General features: G+C 37.2%; 1 protein-coding gene across 2 annotated transcripts in view; it reads left to right on the top strand.

Moving 5' to 3' along the window:
* Window positions 1–19,339, top strand: part of LOC110068631 (receptor-type tyrosine-protein phosphatase F-like) — a 52,463-nt gene extending 33,124 nt beyond the window's left edge. For both annotated transcript variants that reach the window (XM_089287420.1, XM_089287421.1), the window contains exons 15-30: window positions 2,052–2,203; window positions 3,765–3,846; window positions 5,522–5,598; window positions 6,141–6,180; window positions 7,283–7,380; window positions 8,813–8,929; window positions 9,801–9,949; window positions 10,295–10,430; window positions 11,149–11,298; window positions 12,444–12,546; window positions 13,063–13,133; window positions 13,494–13,628; window positions 14,252–14,374; window positions 14,887–15,041; window positions 15,569–15,704; window positions 17,113–19,339. In XM_089287420.1, the coding sequence (XP_089143546.1) occupies window positions 2,052–2,203; window positions 3,765–3,846; window positions 5,522–5,598; window positions 6,141–6,180; window positions 7,283–7,380; window positions 8,813–8,929; window positions 9,801–9,949; window positions 10,295–10,430; window positions 11,149–11,298; window positions 12,444–12,546; window positions 13,063–13,133; window positions 13,494–13,628; window positions 14,252–14,374; window positions 14,887–15,041; window positions 15,569–15,704; window positions 17,113–17,193 (1,805 nt within the window). In that variant the 3' untranslated portion in view covers window positions 17,194–19,339. The remainder of the gene's footprint in view (window positions 1–2,051; window positions 2,204–3,764; window positions 3,847–5,521; window positions 5,599–6,140; window positions 6,181–7,282; window positions 7,381–8,812; window positions 8,930–9,800; window positions 9,950–10,294; window positions 10,431–11,148; window positions 11,299–12,443; window positions 12,547–13,062; window positions 13,134–13,493; window positions 13,629–14,251; window positions 14,375–14,886; window positions 15,042–15,568; window positions 15,705–17,112) is intronic.
* The last annotated feature ends 661 nt before the right edge of the window (window positions 19,340–20,000 follow it).

Raw genomic sequence — 20,000 nt, 5'->3', positions numbered from 1 at the left:
ACCTCTAAAAGTTTTGCCATAGCACGGTCTTACGGCTCTACTCTAATAAAATTCCTCCTTATAACACAACATGAAGTACCCTTCATGAACACCAGTGAAGCAACAAAAAGGTCGAGTGACCGAACAGAGAATGGCAAATGTACAAATATATCACGAACAGTAGAAGTCGTGTAGACTAGTCAACCCATTTTACACTGAAATACTGCAAATTATACATTTAATATGTATACAGCTAAATATCTCAGTTAACGTTGCCAGATGAAATTTTTAGATTAAAAAAAAAACCTATGCGAGAAGAACACTAATGATAGGCTATGTATTTATTAAGTTTGGCTTATCACGTGAAAAAAAATCTACTAGTTTGTATTTTTGTGTGTGAAGTAGAAGCCTACACAATAAGACCACTAATGGTAGGCTTTGTATTCATTAAATTTGGCTTATCATTTAAGAAAAAAATGATTATACATCTCACAGCTTGTTTTTTTTTGTGTGAATTAAGTAGAAGTTCTGCGCGTTTATGAGATGTATTTAATTAATAATAAAATAAAATTTTTAAACGTAAAATGAAAGCCTTCCTCTTAAATCAATTTTTAATGTGATAAATTTTATATGTAAATAGTTTTTCAATAATTGTTTATCAATAATCTTTGAGTCTTTTTTTAATCATCTTTATCATTATTATTGTCTCTGAAAAGCTCCCATGGGGAGTTGACAATGAAATTTGTATTGTATTGCAAAATAATTAATAATAACATAATTAATAATAAAAGTAATATTCACTCAGGATAATAATATTCAGTCACTCATTCTGACAAAGAAAGTTTTCGTCTAACATGTAGAACCTACTGCTCCAATGAAACCCTGTTCCTTCTAAATGCCCATAGAAGACAGTTAGGATAAATTTTAGGGTTAGGGTACGTTTTTAGCATGACTGAATTGAATGAATTGATGAAGGCGAATGAATATCAATCGCAATAGAGCTTGCAATATACAATAGGGTAGAGTCCAGACTCCCTCCCCCCCCCCCCCCCCCCCCACCTCTGTCAGGAGACACGTGGCTTCTTACCTAGCCTCCACCTCCGTTAGGAGATCCATGGCCTCTTAGGTAGCCCCCCACCTCCCTCAGGAGACCCATGGCCTCTTAAGTAGCCCCCCACCCCTTCATTAGACCCATGGCCTCTTAAGTAGCCCCCCACCTCCTTCAGTAGACCCATGGCCTCTTATATAGCCCTCCCTCCAAAAAGTGGGTCCCTAGCATGTAACATAGTTTTGACCACTTCCCTAAGACTGCAGTGGCCTTCGTTTGACATGCAAAGCAATTACGAACGAAATGTTACAAAATATATGAAACACTCGAGCAAAGGACAGAAATATGCCAGACTGCACATGCGTAAATGCTGTAAATACTGTAAATACTGTAAATACTGTAAGGAAAGTCAGACTTTTCGGGGAAAACCCATTCATCATTGTTTGTTTCTCAGAAGTCAAACGGTTGAGCTTAGGCTAAATATGTTACAAGCGTCGTTCTCTGTGTGCTTATAATTAACAGAAATTGCAAAGAGAGCGAAGGAAGGTGACAAGATGAATAAGCGTAAAAACATTTCTGTTACTTAGAATTAAAACTGGAAAATGAAAAGTTTAAAGTCAACGTTTAAGCTACGAGGGACCAAGGTCTTGAAACGGAAAGTCCCCCTTCATTTTTTTGCACACAGTTTATTGGGTTCCAGTTTTAAACACAAAGTGTTGAGAAGAAATTCCAACAGGTCAATATTCGAGCCTTCCCAAATCACCAGAAGTGAACCGAACTTGTCAGGCTTTTGACCTGTGAACTCTCTCCTCTCAGTCTCTTATCGGAAACACAAATGTAACTGTACGTAACTGCATGGCGCTGATAATTGTCATACGCTCTTTAAAGTGTGTACATGTATCTCTGCCCAGTAGTATTTTTATAAAAAATTAGCTATTGATCACTTAACTATTAAGGTTTAAGCTAATGCGCATGGTCTCATAACAGAAGACCAGCAAAATGTTATGCAAATTGTTTTACCTAGATGTTGTGGAAGTACCTCCCCCTGAAGAAAAAGAACTGGTGTACAGTGAAGCAGAAGATAGTAAACCCAAACCAATTCCTGTGGCTGAGTTTGCGAGATACTTCAGGAACAAGTCAAGTCATGGAGCAATTGTTCTGCGAGAGGAATTTAAGGTAACATGATTGTTATAATACCACATAACTCTTCTATTCACGTGGTTGGTGCTAAATAAGCCTTACCGTAGAATTCCGAAAGTAGCGGCCCCCGTTACTTTCGGATTTAGCAGGCAAAAGGGGCCACTACTTTCGGGTAGCCGTTACTTATGGGTGGCCGTTTCTTTCGGAGGGTTAGAAAACGTTAGTTTGGTATTTCACAGTTGTTTTCGACAAAGCGGACGCGAAGTTCCGTTATGTATGCTCACATAAACAAAGCAGACTGCAAAAACAAACACGGCCCTAAACGTTGTAGGGCATAAGTATATTGGTCGCATTATATCGGAATGCAACTGTTTACGCTATATCATTTGACTCTGCTGCCAGACAAAACAGCTAATAAGTCAGTTTCGCGAAAAATTCAGTTTAGCTCGAAATAAAATCACAATTTGTTTAGTCCTGCAGTCGGGCTGTTCCGTCCACGTTATGCTTGAGATCAAAGAGTTTCTCTTTTAGTGACTTCTTCAAAGGGCCGCTATTTTCGTGTAGGCTGTTACTTTCGGGGAGACCGTTAATTTCAGGGTTCAATAGGAAGGTAAAAAATCAACGTTGTTTTCGGGGAGCCGTTATTTTCGCGGAGGGAGGGACTTAACTTTCGGAATTCCTCTTAATTTATGATCATCATCATTCGAGGGTTTCAGCAGGTAAGTGACTTACACGCATGCAAATCCTTTTCAATTGGACTTCTTTCTAAGAAAACATTCCCTGAAGATGGTGTATCCAGGAGGGCACAGTCGTTCTTGGAGCAGGTCAATTTCAGTGCCCAGTGATCACTGCGCGGCCCTGAATGAAATTTTCATTTTATATTGCCAGTAAATCAATAAATCATGTGGGGCAAATATTAGAAATTAGACGATATATAATTATTTCAAACTCCCCTCCAATAAATGGACTGTCAGTTTGTCCGGATCATTGATTAACAGCATTTGTGCCAAAGCTGTGTTTCAAAGTCAAATGATAAGCAACTATTATGACGAGGTTGAGTAGAATATCGTGATTTTTCAGTGATAACGTTTTTTTTTTCAGATGTGTAGCAGCCCTCGTAAGCTTGTAATTCTCTTCATTGTTTGCAGCTGTTATTGTTTTAGGGCTAGGGGCATTGTTTCTGTTGTTTGTTCTATTGTTCTCTCAAAGGGTAGCAAGCCATTTATGTGAGACCTTACGAGAGCTGCTACATCACCCGTTTTTTTAACCAGTAATTGCTTCATTATTCGACTAGTGGGTTTGTCTTCAGCAGTTTTAAACGGGAAATACCTCACATGATAAAAGAAAATAGTAAAGTGTATGTTCAGAATGGTTACTCTTCAACTTGACTTGCTGTTTATTTTACTTTTGTCGAAAGAGCCGAAAGTATTGCAAACTTTAATTATCAATTGCACTATGTACAACATAACAAAGTTTTAAAACATTTATCTGCAATACTAGCAAAACTGGTTGCAATTTCTATGGTAGTTATGATAAGCCTCCAGCTTGGGCAGAATTGTTCCTGACACTGAAATGGTAACTTAATTTCTTTTTTCAGAATTTACCGGCTGGTTTAGAGTTTCCTTGGGAAGATGGCAAGAACAACCGAGTTAAAAATCGCTATGGAAACATTACTTCTTGTGAGTAACTACTTGATCTTATTTGTATTTAACGAAAAAAGCGCACTACTTGTAAACAACTTATTGCTGACTGTAAGTAAATATCGCGTCTTTTTCTTTTTCTTTTATATATAAATGATATGCCTAAATGTTCCAATATCTTAGAATTTCACCTTTTTGCTGATGATACAAACTTGTTTCTTAATAATCCTAGCATTCTAAATTTAGAAACCAACTTAAATGTAGAACTAGAAAAGGTAAGCCAGTGGTTATATGCTAACAAATTATCTCTGAACATTGAAAAAATCAGCTTTGTGGTATTTCATTCTCCGCAAAGAAGAATAGCTCATAAGTTGAATCTTAGTATCTCTAATATGTCTGTGAAATCTGATAACCAAATTAAATATTTAGGACTCATTTTTGATTCCAATTTGAACTGGAAACAATACTTACACGAATTGAACAAGAAGGTTTCAAGAGGTATTGGAGTACTATCTAAAATTAGATATTATGTAAATGGAAACATATTACATCAATTATATTATTCAATTATCTACCCCTTCCTCACCTATGGTTTATCAATTTGGGGCAATACTCATAGTACTACTCTTAAACCCATAATAACTCTTCAAAAGAGAGCTATATGCACTGTAACTTTTTCAAAACCAGATGAACACTCTGAGCCTCTTTTTAAGGAATTAGAGATCCTTAAATTAACTGATCTTGTTACCCTTCACAATGTACTCCTCATGTATCACTATTACTATAATCTTCTTCCATCTTCCTTTGAAAATTTATTTCAAACAGTAGCATCTGTACACACATACAATACTAGGCTTGCTTCTAAATCAACCTATTACATCAATACCATCAAAACAAACTATGGTAAATTAAACATTCGCTTTGCAGCTGTAAAAGTTTGGAATCACCTTGACGAAAGCATTAAACACCTCCCCCTTAAAACGTTTAAAACCAAAGTCAAGCTAAACATCTTACAGTCTTACTGTTCATGAGTTTTCAACTGGTATTTGTTTATTTATTTTATTTATTTATTTATTTATTTATTTATTTCTTCTTTTCTTCTTTTCACCAAGCTTTAGTGCCAACCTATCTCCTGTACTTAAACATTACTTAACTAGTTTTACTCAGCTCGATTAGCTTTATACTTATCCTGAGTAAACATTACCTCTTTTTTGTAGTAATATATTATATTGTAAAGTTTAACTTTTTTTTTCTATTTGGTAATAAAGCTTGTTGTTGTTGTTGTTGTTAAATATGCCATATTTGATTCGTTGTGAAGCTTTAAGCAAAAGGGGACAAAACTGGTTTTAAGACTTGCTTACCTCGAGTTGGCAAGTGTTATAAAAGATAAAATTTGACTTCTTCCGAAAGAGTTACTATCCTAAAAATAAATACAGTAAAAGCTCTTTCTGTTGAGCTCCCAGAGGGCTTCTTTCTTTTTAACTCCTTTTGGGGAGAGGCTTAATTGATGGGATGGAGGCAAGAAAGAAGGGTCGCTGTATGTGTAAATCCCCTCGCAATAATATAACACACTGTGTATATCTGTCAGTTTAAGGTAAAGAAGGTAAAGTTAATGTACTCGCGTTAGATTATTGTTAGATCATTAATACTTTCATTTTGTCTTGCTAGTGCTGACACCATTTCAGTGTCATTGAAAGGCTCTTTTTCTCAATAGATGACCATTCTCGTGTTGTGTTGGAGAAAATAGAAGGAGACCCAAATTCTGACTACATCAACGCTAGTTATATGCCGGTAAGCGATGCACTTTCATTCTATTCTGCAGGGCAATCTTTGTCAGTGACATTGGTGATAATTAAAACTAAACAGGGTTGCCACAGGTCAGGAAATGGTCAGGGAAAAAAATCCTTCAAAGTCAGGGAAAAGTCAGGGAATTTTATTTTGGGTCAGAAATTGACTTTTTTTTTTTTAATTTGAGCTTGACAATTTATTAACAGACACCATAGTCATGTAACCATCACAACGAACAAGTTGAGATTTCACTGTTTTGTACCAGTCATTTGACCGTGCATTTGAAATTGAAAATAGTAACAGAAATAGGGAATTTAAGCTTCCTCGGGTTAAAATCGTCATTTACTTTGTATAACAGAACAAATAAATCTTGTTTTTTTTAAAAAATAAAATAAGCAAACTCCTGGATTGTTTAATGTGTATTCGGTTTTACTAAAGCATCCTTCGCAAATTTTATGTAACACTTATTGGGGTTGGCATCATAAAGAGCATTTATAGTTGACAGTGCGTAATTTTATTTGTATGTATTCAATAATCTCTCCTAGACTTTTGATGAGGAAACTATGCGCTACATTGCCACTCAAGGTAAAAACTAGCAGAAGATTCCCATACCCACAAATATTCTGTTAAGTCAACACGGGGTTATTTTAGTCGTGGATAGATTGTTTTAGTTGTGGATGGTAGTATTATTGGTCCTGTCAAAGTGATTGTGTGATTGTTAATCACCCTGCAAAACATCCACACCTAGTTATACATGTACTTCGGTTTTGCTTTTAAAAATTTTATCAGTTCAAATCAAATTGTAACTTGTTAATGTTGTTATGCCACTTGTACCGACTTCCGAAATTGGAGTTGTAATTGTGAGCAGTGGCATGCAACGAAGGCTACTAACAGAAGTGTCCTCTGACGTTTTGAGGAGTAATGTGTTTGTAAATATATTTATTATATGGCTAGCTCCGTGAGCGGGCAAGATGAATCAAATCCTGCGCTGTGATTGGCTACGCAAGCGGGCAAGATGGGACTATCTTGCCCGCTCGGGTCTACCCGCCGCGTTTCGCAAGAGAAATTTCCCCGAAGGCCATATAATAAATCCTTTATTGACCAAGTTTGTTCGGTCAAGATGGCTGGATGTTGGCCTCGTTCTTTTTTTGCGAGTTTATGGACCTCGACTCCGTCTCGGTCCATAAACACGCAAAAAAAGAACTTGGCCAATATCCAGCCATCTTGACCTCACACTTGGTCAATAACCCATACTTATCTTTGAGTAAGGTAGCTGATATAGTTTTCTTGCCCGCTGAGTCGGCAGAAGAGGCTCTCACCCTCTGAATACGGGCTGGGTTGGATTTGGATATCAGGTTTCACAGTTGTTTCTTTGTTGTCATGGGAACAGCAGATTTCCCAGCCACCCAGGCTTTTGGCCAGTGTGTGTGTTTGTACTTTCAACATAGTTATAAAAAGATCTATCAAGGTTTGCGTTTTGATGTGATATGCTGTATTTGTACAAAGTTTTGAACTTTGGTTTTCAATGAAGTTTTGTTGCAATCTTGGTTCACCAGAGGATGACAGTCAGTGTGTTAGAAGTAATGTCTCCATTGATTTACCCTGCGAGCAGTTGGTCCAACTGCTCCCAGGGCACCATTGATTTCGGTCGCCTTCTGTAATGTTTCCTTAATGTGTTGTTTAAAAGGTCCTACCCAAGAGACATTGAATGATTTTTGGCGAATGATCTGGCAAGAGAACTGTTCTACTATTGTAATGCTCACAAACCTGGTTGAGATGGGAAAGGTAAGCTTTCATTTAGCTCGTTTAGTTCAAAACGTAGCAGATTTAAATATGACGTAAAAGTTGCGTTAGAAATTCACGGTTTACAAAATTATGCTAAAATATTAAAATTAATGTTTACTGCATTCCAACGGTGGCAAATACTTTTTGTTGTTGAACACTGTTATGTCTTGAAGTTTAGAGTTATGTTTTGAAGTCATGAAAACTTTTTTGGTTTTTCTTTTCGCGATCTCGAGAACAAAACTTTAGCTTATGACGACATCCCAGTGTAATTTTCGGGTAATTTTTGATGTTGACCACTTCTTCAGTAATTTTGAAACGCAACGTTTTTGGCGGTTCAAGGGCCTCCTTCATTGATAAATTTGAAAGTGTTACAGTGTATCAATATTAATGAAATCTTAAAATAAAACTGTTTGTATTGTCTTGCAAGCATTACTAGCATTTCAGAAAAATCTATCCAGCCGTTTTTTTAGATTTTTGAAAAAACCCAACAAATAAAATAATACCCGAAAATTATAATGGGAGTGACTTTGAGAAAAAAATCTCGTTCTTGAGATCGCGAAAAAGAAAACCAGCCAAAACATAACTTCAAGACACATTTTGGTATTATTTGAGGTAATGTCATCAAAATAGTGTTCAAGTGTCGGTCCATTTACAATTATGATGTAAAGAGTATAATTTGACATGTTTTTGCTATTTAGTCGAGATCAAAGATACAGAATATTTTTATTCTTGTATATACTGTTTGTCATACACCATAGTTTTTAAAAGGCATTGGTACTGGATTTTTCTTATCACATCTGGTTCGCACAAAATTCATGTTCTACCGATTTTCAATTTTTTTGTTTATCGTTTCCATGAAAATATCGATTGCCTTGAGGAATACATAGTACGAAACTTCAATCCATTTGCAATGAGTGGTTTAATTTTTATATCGGGAAGACTGTTTAAAAACTGCTTCAAAATGCTTGGTAGGCCCAAGAAAAAACTGAATCGAGACACCTAAAAATCAACACTCCTGAACTGTAACTGTCCTGTTTGAATATTTGCTACAATAACAAAATGACAGTTACTACATTTATTGTAGATAAGTATGTAAATCATACGGTTGTGGAAGTAATATATCAAGCACGAGAGACAGTGTTTCATCGGGACATCCAAACACCGAGAAGAGAGTTGAAAATACGATGCGCAGCGGAGTATTTTTGACGGAATTCGAGGTGTTTGGATAACCGATGAAACACTGTCTCGAGTATTTGATATATCTTCTCAATCGAAACAAAAACAAAGGAGTAAACGGAGAATTAAAATCGTCAAAATCTATGCTAAGTAAGACCGGGTATCCAAACCTCCTTCACGGTTGTGATTTTCTTTGTTTTAACTTGATGAATTATTAATGATTTTGAGAAAAATATCTTCATTTACATGTCTTTAGAAAAAGTGTGACCAGTACTGGCCAGACAGTACCACCCAGTGTGGCTCTATTAGAGTCACTTTACAGAAGACTGAAAAATTTGCTGATTACATTGTACGAACATTTATACTGGTGAAGGTGAGGAAAGATAGAATAATTATAAATGATTCGTATCATATTCAGCTGTAAAAAATAAGGCCGTTGCTGTCTTTGCTAAATTAATATTGTGTATTTGGTTTTGGATAAATGTACAGATTTATGGAAAATTTTGCGGAAGGGGTGGGGAGTGAGGGTGGAGGAGGGTCGGGGATTCATGGTGACACCTATTCACAATAACGAAGAGTTAGAAAAACTAACTTTCAAAATTTAGTTTTCATCACGCTTGTACTGATGTTGCTAAACACGTTTTAAGTAAGACTCAACATTTTAATAATAGTACGTTATCAGTAAAGGCGAAATTTAAACAAATGGTTAAACATAGGTGAATGCCACAATATTCTTAATTTACATCTGCCGAAGAACGTTGACTTTTGTTGAGTGTAGGTAGTCCTTAACAGCCTAACAAATGACAAAGCTGCAGCCCCCTGGATCTCAGTTCAGTGTGGAACTTAAAAAGGCTGGTTTTTGTGAAGGGAGGAAAACTAGAGTACCCGAAGAAAGCCAAATACGATGACGACCGTTAACTAAACCCACATACGACGCCTGATCCATGATTCAAATCCGTACTATTCCATCCCATCGTCCCCTCCCCCATCTCCCCAAATAAAACCAAATTGTGTTAAAACAAACTGTGACGACTATTCACAATCAAGAAATTTTATAATTTGATCACAACGATCACAGTCTCGACTGTGAAAACAAGAAGCTATATCAATTGTGCAATGCGCAAATAAGGTGACACGATCTAACGGATGACATTTATGAAGGAAAAGAAACACCATTACGCTAGTTGAAACGGGATTTGTCAAAATAACGTTTAAGAAATGCATTATGTGACTTTGCTACTTAGGGTTCAGAGAAACGTGAGGTCCATCAGTTTCATTACGTCACTTGGCCAGACAAGGGTGTTCCAGAGCGTTCCACAGCACTATTGGGATTTAGGTGGAAGGTTCATGCGAGACACCAGGCTACTGGTGGACCACTTGTTGTGCATTGCAGGTAACAAATGGTCGGTTCAGAGCTGTCGTGAAGTTCCAAAAACAAACAGTTCTCTGTACTTGTTGTCATAGTAACTTTCAAAAGTGTCTACTGAATTCCAAAGCCAGTGGTATGGTCTGAATGTAGGGACGTTTGCTAAGGGGAAGGAGAAAGCAAAGATATACTGTACCACTTCAACCTTTTTTGCCTCAGTTTTTAAAAGAGTCCTTGACAAAAAACTGCAAACCTTTATGTGAAAATGTTTTGGATTTGAATCAAATTGAATATGCTGATGAAATGTTTTGCAGCAAGACTAGTTCCTGCTCCTAGTTACCCTTATGAATGAATCATTTGTTTCATTGTCAGTGCTGGTGTTGGACGAACTGGAACGTACATTGGCGTTGATGCCATGCTGGAGGGTGCTGAGGTGAAGAAGAGCGTGTTCATTCAGAATTATGTTCAAGTGATGCGGAGATGTCGTCCTTATATGGTGCAGAAGGAGGTAAGCAAACAGCTGTACTTTTGCACATTGCCTCTCTGTCTTGATTTACATTGATGATGATGGTTTTGGTGTTGGTGGTAGCGAGGCAGCGGCGGGGGAGGAGGAGGAGGAGGAGGAGTGATGATGTTGAAGTTACTGCTTCTGATCGTGACGATAGAAGCAAAGAACTCGGAAGTGTAGCAGCTCTCATAGGCTTGTAATTCTATTTGTCATCAACAATTAAGGCCTGATGTTTTTACCGTGTATAAATAAAGTTATCTATTCTAGTGCATTTTAGTCTAGTCTAATCTAGTCTAGTCTAGTCTAATCTAGTCTATTCTATTCTATTCTATTCTATTCTATTCTAACGTGTAGCAGTGTTATTGGGACTAGTGGCATTGTTTCTGTTGTTTGTTCTATTGTTCTATGAAAGAGTATCGAGTCATTCATGTGAGACCTTGCGAGAGCTGCTACGTGACCCAAAGAACGAGTGCAAGCTGTTAACGTTCCATAAACTAGTGCTTTTTCGTGCTTTTCCTAACATTTTCATGAAAGGATGAGAGTCCCGTAAAACACTGTGGAAGCACAAAACCATTTGCTGAACTCCCAGACATCCCCCAAAACTGGAACTTTCTCTTGTCTCTATTTAAGAATAGTTAGCCAAACACACAACAATGTACTGCATGAAATTCCTGAAAAAGCAACTTCCAGTCAGCTTCTAAATTTAACTTCTTTGCAGGAACAGTATGTATTTTTGCATCAAGCAGTGATGGAAGCTTTGACCTGTGGAAATACAGAGATTGCCCCTCAGGACTTCAGAATTACAATGAACAAACTCGCCAGAGCTCAGAAATCTTCGCAACGGACAGGATTTGCAAAAGAGTTTAAGGTACTACATCTGTGCTTAAGTTGTTTCAAATATTGAACACATGTATCTACTAGTCTGACCTGTTGAGACCTGATCTCTAGGATTCACAGTTCTCAGTTATTGTAAGAAGTATCTCACACATTCATTTCACAAGACATTCATTTTTCACCAGGATTGTTAAATTATGGAATGAATTACCAAGAGATGTAGTGGAAGTTGATAACCTTCAGGAGTGTAAATCTAAGTTCAAATTGCACTTTAAAATTTAATTGTAATTAAGGATCTTAATTTTAATTTTGATTTTATGGTAATTTTTTTTTACGGGAATTTTCACGTAGGGATAACCTCTTAACTTCCTTTTCTTGATGCCCCTTTCTTTTTTTTCCCTTATTTTAGTTTTTAATTGTATATCTAATTTGCATGTCTATGTCTTGTGTCTATGTAGCAATCGTTTAGTCGCAATGTACAGGCGACAATGGGCGACGAAAGTAGTTGAAACACTTAGAAAATGACGCTTTACGATATTAAAGCACTTATTCTATTTTATTTGCATCTAGCGTTAATTCTCTGATACCCCCGCCCCCCCCCCCCCCCCCCCACTTCAATGGTGCTGTGGTCTATGCAGTCTAAGAAATAGAAAAATCAACATTATTTTGGGGGAGGGGAGTGGGGGAAAACGTTTCCAAGACGCTCGAAAATCGAATTTTACCGCTAAGTGTCTCAACACTTTTGTCGCCCATTGTAGGTAGTCTTTTAGCCAGTATTTCCTCATCAACATTTGTTATCGAAAATTAAACTTAGCGTCTGCTAAAATCGTGAAGGTAAGTTAATGAGAACGGGAAATGTAACAATTATGACGGGCATTAGAGCTAGGATAACGATAACTTTATTTTTAATATTGCTACCTTTACTGTGAAAAGCAACTGATTCCTTTGGAAATAATATGGTTTTTTATTGACTGTCGTAAATCCAAAAACAACTGAAGTAATCGCTCTGGCCAATCACATCAAACACACGCAATCCAGCGAACCAATGAAAACTCAAAGAGATTACATATAGAAGACACAAAGCTTTGGCTCTTTGGGTCACGGAAAAAATGCGTTAACATCAACAACAAAATGCTCTTTCTGTTAATGATATGTTTTTCTTTCTATTGGTTGTCTTAGCGTCTAGAACTCGTCAGTGCCTGCCAGTCATCAGGGCAAGAATCCGAGGCAGGATTTAAACCTTCCAGCATCAACAAGAACAGGTTTCCTAATATTGTACCACGTAAGTGCTGGCTTGCCTTAGTTTGTAAATAATGAACAAGCCTTGAAGCAATTTATAACAATATAATAACAATTGTGAAATAATACTTAAAACTATAACCATATCCGAACGTTGTTTGAGGGTCGTTCGATTCTTTCTGACGACTTTCCGAGAAATTCCGAAGACTTCCTATAACGTTCTATTATGTATCAACAATGTTTAGCACATTCATCAAAGGTAATTATTGTGACGTCATCGTTAATTTCATAGGCAAAGTGCTGTTGACGTTTAGGACGTTTAAGGTTGCCCTAAACACTTTAAATGAGAATAAAATCCGACGAGAACATTCCGCCCCTTTTTAAGTGACGGTCCTTCCCCCCTCCGCTGTGTAAAAATATTGCTCTTTGGTTTCTTTCAACTTCGCATGGTTGTAGGTATACAAGTTGTTTTGTTGTCGTTGACATTTCGAAACTTTGTACGCCTTTAACACTGTCTTCTTCTTCTCTGTCTTAACACTGTCTTCCCTTGCCATTCTAGTGGATTCCTCCCGAGTGTTTCTGAGTTCTTCTGAACCAGAAAAGGATTACATTAATGCCTCTTTTGTTGATGTAAGTAAATAAATTGCGATATTTTACAGTCATGAAGTATATAGCACCACCATGTATGGTGCTGTACACCACCTATCATTTTTACTGTAGATGATTAGGTGAAGGTGACCCTATCTATTGATTTTCTCATCAGTGAACATTACATGTTGCTATCTTAAAAAAGACGTGAGTGAATTCCTGAGCTCTGACATCTTCTGCCATCTAATGGAATTGTTGTTACAAATATTTGTTTTTATTTTTCAACGTGTTATAGCAATGAAGGCATCTTAAACTTTACACTTTTCTTTCTTTTCTTAGTAGTGTGTTGGCGATGCTGAGATTATGTTCTTTAGATTTTAATGCCTTTTCATCTTGTATTAGGGCTACAAACAACGTGGCGCATGCATCCTGACTCAAGCCCCATTGGACAACACTGTTGAGGACTTCTGGTGCATGATTTCACAGTATGAAATTGGCACAATTGTGATGTTGAACAGCTTGAAAGAAGACAAAGAGGTAGATTTCGCTTCATATACTTACATTCGAAATTGAGGGTGCAGCTATGGCGTCTTTACCCGTTATGGTGTTCCACTCCTGGGACAGAAAAAACGTAGCATTGCATTTAAAATCCTTGCAGCAGCGAATTACTACATTTCACCGCTTAGACAGTGACGAGGGTCGATACCTAAAACCAGCCCATTACAGTGTTTCAGGTCTTACTTTTTCCAATACATATATTGGATAAAGAAATTTTGTTCCAGCTCTTTTTCAATTGAAGTGTCGTGTAATAAATGTCTCATTAGCCAGGCTTGCTTGGGGACAATACTAGGAGAGTATCCTTCCTTAGCGTTTTGTGTATGAACCTCGCTGCGCTAGATCCTTACTATCACAACCTGGGGAAAGGTAAATGAAGTTAAGTCGATAAGCAACTAAAGATATAGTTGGCAAGGATGGAAACCATTCGTTTAATATCTTTCCTATTCTTTCAGGAATTTTAATAATGAAAATTGTATTGTGTGAACAGATATCAGCGTGTGTGATTTTGCTTTATTTCCACGCAGCTACTAGAGACGATATTAAGTCGATAATCTATGTAAAAATGACATACAAATGTAAGAACTTTTACGTTCTCTCTGTAGAGTTACCCGCCGTACTGGCCTACTGAAGGATCCGCACAATATGGCAGCATTACTTTACAGAAAATGTCGGAAAACGCTTCAAAGAGCATCACGACTAGGAGGTTTAGTGTGTCAAATACAAAGGTGAGATGGACAGGACCATTAGGGGTGAGCGGGGATTAAACTAATAAAGCGTCAATCCCTTGATGTCCTGAATTGGAATTTATAATTTGGATGGAAGGAAGGTGGTGGGAGGGATGGTGGAAAAACAACGGTTAAAATAAACCCTTAAAATTCATTACATTTGTCCACTTACCTCGCCCGCAAATTAGGAACCAATTTTTGCTGCAGAAATATAAGGTTACTAAGGAAACGTTATTTGCACCATTCTAAATTTGAAGGTGAACAGATTATCCTGTAACAGTTTTGAATACAGCTCTAGACAGCTCTCAAGATTAACTGATAAAGATAACGTTCTCTAGGCAGTCGTTCAAATCATCTTGGTTGTACGCTCCGGCTCTTTAACAATATAAATGGATGCTGTATTATTTTTCTGTCTCATTTTCCTTAAGACTTATTAAACCGATGCAAGGGTATTGTCCATTGGCTCCTGTTTCTAGCCATATCTGCAATGTTGCTCAATTTACAATCCTTAGCGACCAAGAAAACAATCAACTGTGCAGCACTTACACTTCACTGGATGGTCCAACCCTGAGTCGTGCCCAGATCCTAAGGAAATACTCGACTTGCTGGCTGCTATACAACGGTCCCAGCAACAAACAGGAAATGGCATTATTGTTTTTCAGTGCAGGTGAGTAGCGGATTATTTATATAGTACCAAATCTGCTAATTTTCTAGTGCTTAACCATAAAAGCCACTAAAAGATCATATGTAAGTAGGCAAAGTCTGCATACGAACCAAGGGGTCCATCAGGCCGGAGCTTATCCCGGTTTCTGTAGCATGAAGCGACTAGGAGTATTTTTACTGCCCCCTGGATGGGATGCTCGACCATCACAGGGTTACCCCAGCATTACATACACCGGTACCCATTTATACACCTGGGTGAAGAGAGGCATCGTTAGAGTAAAGTGTCTTGTCCAAGAGCACAACGCAATGTCCTCGGCCAGCGCTTGAACCAGGACCGCTCGATCCGGAGACGAGCACGCTAACCATGAGGCTACAGCGCTTCCCAAAATTTCATAATGAGAAAAAAATAGAGAAAACTTTAAAAGTGAAATTGCATAGCTCTAAAGAGATAAAAATATTAAGATTAAATACCTTAAAATATAACTTTTTTTCCTAAATCATTAAACGGAGTTTTTGTTTCCCTTTGCTCAGTGATGGAGTTGGTCGCAGTGGCTGTGTTTCCACCATAATGTCAGTGATAGAACGAATCAAGACTGAACAAACAGTTGATGTGTTTCAGACTGTTAAACTGATTCGAGCCAGGAGACCTGGTGCTGTTGACACTTTGGTAAGTTAGTCAATACTGAGGGATGCTTATTGTCGTATCGTTATTCATAGTAATCTGTATGACTTCAAACCTAATTGAAACAATGACCGAAAAAAATCGTTTTTCGTGCCTGAATTATCGTGGTGAATAGAACTGAGAAAACGGGAGGATAAAGAAATTTGTTAATTGTGCTCAAATATTAAACCGGCGTGTTTTTATGACAGTATAGTACTTTTTTTTTCTTATTTGCTTTATGATCTAGATTTAAGGTGCGCGGAACACCGATTTGATATTATTTCATGCTGTGATAGAACGTGTTTTTAAACCAATCAGAGACTGCGTGCAGAATAATCTACACGATAGCATTCTTTATTATGGAGCAAACTGGCCAATAATCATATAGCAAACTGGCCAATAATCATTGGTTAATCATCATTCTGATTGGTTCCCTGAGCGGTCTGAACTTGTTATCACAGGCTGATAACATGCTCACGAACTAGGCTCGCCGATTTTATTGTTGAAGCATTGTACAACTGAAAAACGTTTTCCGTTAAGCAAAAACGTTTATTAGTTATTAAGTGTTATATGGTTCAAAACGCGCAGTTGCCAAGTATTCATGAGTTACATGTATTTAGAACCAAATACTTGATTCAACTACCTCATTGACATTCGGTCCGTGATTTTGAAAATCTGCATCATTTTTTTTTTTTTTGGATCAAAAGAGAGTTGCTAAAGCAAAGACATGCAAAAATTACTTAAAGATTTAAGACCCGACGTTTCAGGTAATGGCGTCATGATGACTCCGAAACGTCTAGCATTCAGTCTTTCAGTAATTTTTGCATTTTTTGCTTGTTTTTGCAAGTTTATGAACATCTTGGTCAGCTTTTGTTTATCACTGTGCTAACCAAAGATACAGTGGCTTTTCTATCGTCGATGGTTCGCTGTGTTATATTTCTGGGAAGGTCCAAGCGCTCTGTTCTCTCACCTCGTACGAGGTCATTTTCGCGCTCGCCCACAAGGACTAACCCCGTGAGAGGACGTGTTAACTCAAAGTCTACAAAAGGGACAGAGCAGGAGCGTAAAATAACAAAAACAACCTCACTGTCTGCAGTTATGTGTCAGATTTAACAAATCAGGCATTAGTGTACTACAAACGTAGCGGTTTCGAGCACATTTTCAAGGTGTTTCTTTGGAAGAAGCCAGTGTAAATGAACAATCGTTTACTTAGGTTATCCACTCTTGCGTGGACGAAACCCCCAATGAGTAACCTGCGTAACATGCTGATGCTATACCAGTCTACCGATATACATGGTTTCGAATATAACACAAACAAGAAACAGCAATAAACATCAACGGGAACATCTCGATGATATTTACAACTGAACGTTTTCTATGTCCTTGGCTCATTGCCCATTTTTCCGTTTTGCAGGATCGCTACGAGCTGTGTTACAAGACAATCCAAGCATACCTGGACTCCTTTAGTACTTATTCAAACTTTTCAGATTGTTAAAGAGTTATCTTAACAGTTATATGATTCCTAATTTAAAGGTTAGCTCAGCAAGCCAGTCAGTGAGTCGCGCAGTCAGGCATCATTTTATTTCATTGGTAGGCATTTATGAAAAGGGTCTATGACATGAAAGACGAGAAACAATGAATTGGGAACGGTGTACTTTAAGTATTAAGAGGGCCTTTCCAACATCCGTCACTTCACTGAGAAGTAGCAATGAAAAATCGACAAGCTGTGTGGTAGTGGCCATGGACTATTTTTGAATTAGCCTTTCTGTCTGAAGGTGTCTCCTGTTTCATGTTTGGTAGACCTTTTTAACGCGAAGCACTTTTTATCGACATATGACTGTATGATGATTACTGTTCTGACCAGGAGCAACCAAATCTGACACTTTTCAACGACTGAAATAAATTTGTCTGTTTTTGTGTTTTGTTTTGTTTTTTTTTTCACAAGACTAGGATATACAAACCAATAGCAAAGACAGTTAAAAAAGTAACTCAGTTTTTTTAACAAAAATGTCATTCAGTGCCTTTTTTTTGTAATCTTTGACGTTTAATTATGATACGTTTATTACATAGCTGTAGAGAGATAGTTTAAAATAATCAACAGAGAAAATTTTCTGATTATTGTAAGTAGATCCCTGATGGGTATTTCAAAATATATCTCATTTTATTTGAAAATATTAATATTAGTATATCTTTATGTCAGATATCTTTTTTTCATTTGCTTGATGGAATCTACACGAGATCGTGATATGGAAATCGAAAAAAAAAAAATTGCTATCGTTGTTTCTTCACCGCGTTTTACCCATCTGAAAACACTTCCGGGTTGCGTCAGAAACCGCGAGGCCTGGGACTATTAAGTCCGTGATGTCGAAACAAGAAACGTTGGTAGACATATCCTTCTAACCAAACAATGAGAAACGAAAAAAGTAAGTGAAATATATTACGAATTAGACAGTCAAACATAGTTACAACTTTGGATCAAACTTGTAAAACACTACGAAAGATATGTAGACCTACATTCTGGTTTTATGTCACGGCCTGACAAGTGCCAAGCTCCCGCGGTTTCTGACCCAACTGGAAGTGAAATTCAGATGGCTAAAGGGCGGTGAAGAAAAAACGATACCCGTATTTTGTTTTGTTTTTTGCTTTACAGATCATGATCTCGAGTAGATGCTATCGAGCAAATAAAAAAAATATCTGTCATATACACTTCTAAATTATACTAAACATCCCTCAATAAAATCTAATCTATCTCATCCTGCAAAGCAGTTTGTAAGTAATGATTTGTTTAGAGCTACATGTACCATGAAACCTTGATTGAACGAACCCCCAGATACCGAGGATTGTTGATACAATAGAGATATAATATAGAAATTTTAAATAGGATGACAAAGCAAGGTAACCACCTTAGACTGCCGCCATAAAATTTGAATGAACGAAAAGGCATTTTATTATCATTATAATATAGAGATACACTGCATCGAAATTGTGGAATTCTGTACCAGACGAAACCAGGAAGATTCAAACACATGTGGCTTTTGAGAACAATTTAAATCTCACGGGACTATGAGTGAGTGAGATGGGGGACAACGTTTATAACAATTTTACATTTTACACTTAGTTAGACATATATTGTAACTAAACTATCTTAATTTGTGATTCACTTTTATAATTGTAGTTTATCTTAACTTTATACACTTCCAATGAAGTTTTTTTTATTTTTTATTTTTATCTTTTATTATTTCGTGGCGTACCTGGAAACTAGCTTGCAGCTAAGCGTACCGACCACGTTAGTAAAGCGATTGATTGACTGGTTAACTGATTGATTGCTTGATTGATTGATTGATTGATTGATTGATTGATTGATTGATTGATTGATTGATTGATTGATTGATTGATTGATTGATTATCATGGCTGCCTTGTTTTTAACCGTAATTTACAGATACTTTTCTTTAGTATACTACTTTTTAGAGTTATTTTTCAGTGAATTTTGATCCAGCTATATTTTATAGAAGATATTACACAGCGCAAGGATATGAGTTTTATTTTCGGGTGGTAACACCAATACTGTATTTGACGAACGCACACAGACCTTGCAGTGACCTTTTAAAATAAAAACCGTGTTTTTAACTACTGTATTAAACTGTTTGTCCATTGGAAAACCAAGCACAATATATTTCAGTGAGTAGAATGAATCATTTCCAGTGGCAGGATTTGGGGAGCGTGGGGAGAGACGGGGGGCCATAGCCCGGGAGAATAGGGGGCGGGAGTTCTAAGATGGCGGGAATCATTTATTAAGCGTTAAAATACTTTCAAAAATAAGAACCCAAGATGTTTTGACTTACATTTAGCATCCACCAGGATGTAGCAACCATTTTTTCTGTTAATCAATAATGGTAATTGAACTGAGTGGAGTGCAATTTGGTCTGAAATCATACGCGTAATTTCAAAATCACAAGTATGAATTTAGACCAAAATTGCACTCCACTCAGTTGAATATTAGATCCATTTTGAAATCGCACAATTTTATCGCTTTAAATTTTAGATTTGTGTGCATTGTTCCAGTAGCCGGTTTGTTGAAAATAGCGGAACCGGAAACGCCTTTACGTCTCATTTAGTATGCAAAACGATGTTATGTGACGAAAACTCATTCGAGCATGACAAAGAAACAAGTAGTTCTGAAGTCAGAACGAAAATAGTCTGCTTCATGCTTGAAAGTTCAATTCTCGTCGCCTGAATCAATGATGGAAGGCCTTCCTATCTTCTGTGGTTGAGGCTGAGACTTTTCGTTGTCTTTGGAGAAG

This window comes from Orbicella faveolata, unplaced genomic scaffold (assembly GCF_042242905.1).
Source record: "Orbicella faveolata isolate gen_17 unplaced genomic scaffold, um_ofav_v1 contig_14, whole genome shotgun sequence".
Taxonomy (NCBI): Eukaryota; Metazoa; Cnidaria; class Anthozoa; order Scleractinia; family Merulinidae; genus Orbicella; species Orbicella faveolata.
The sequence above is the reverse complement of the archived record's forward strand: the minus strand, read 5'-3'. Positions and strand labels throughout refer to the sequence as shown.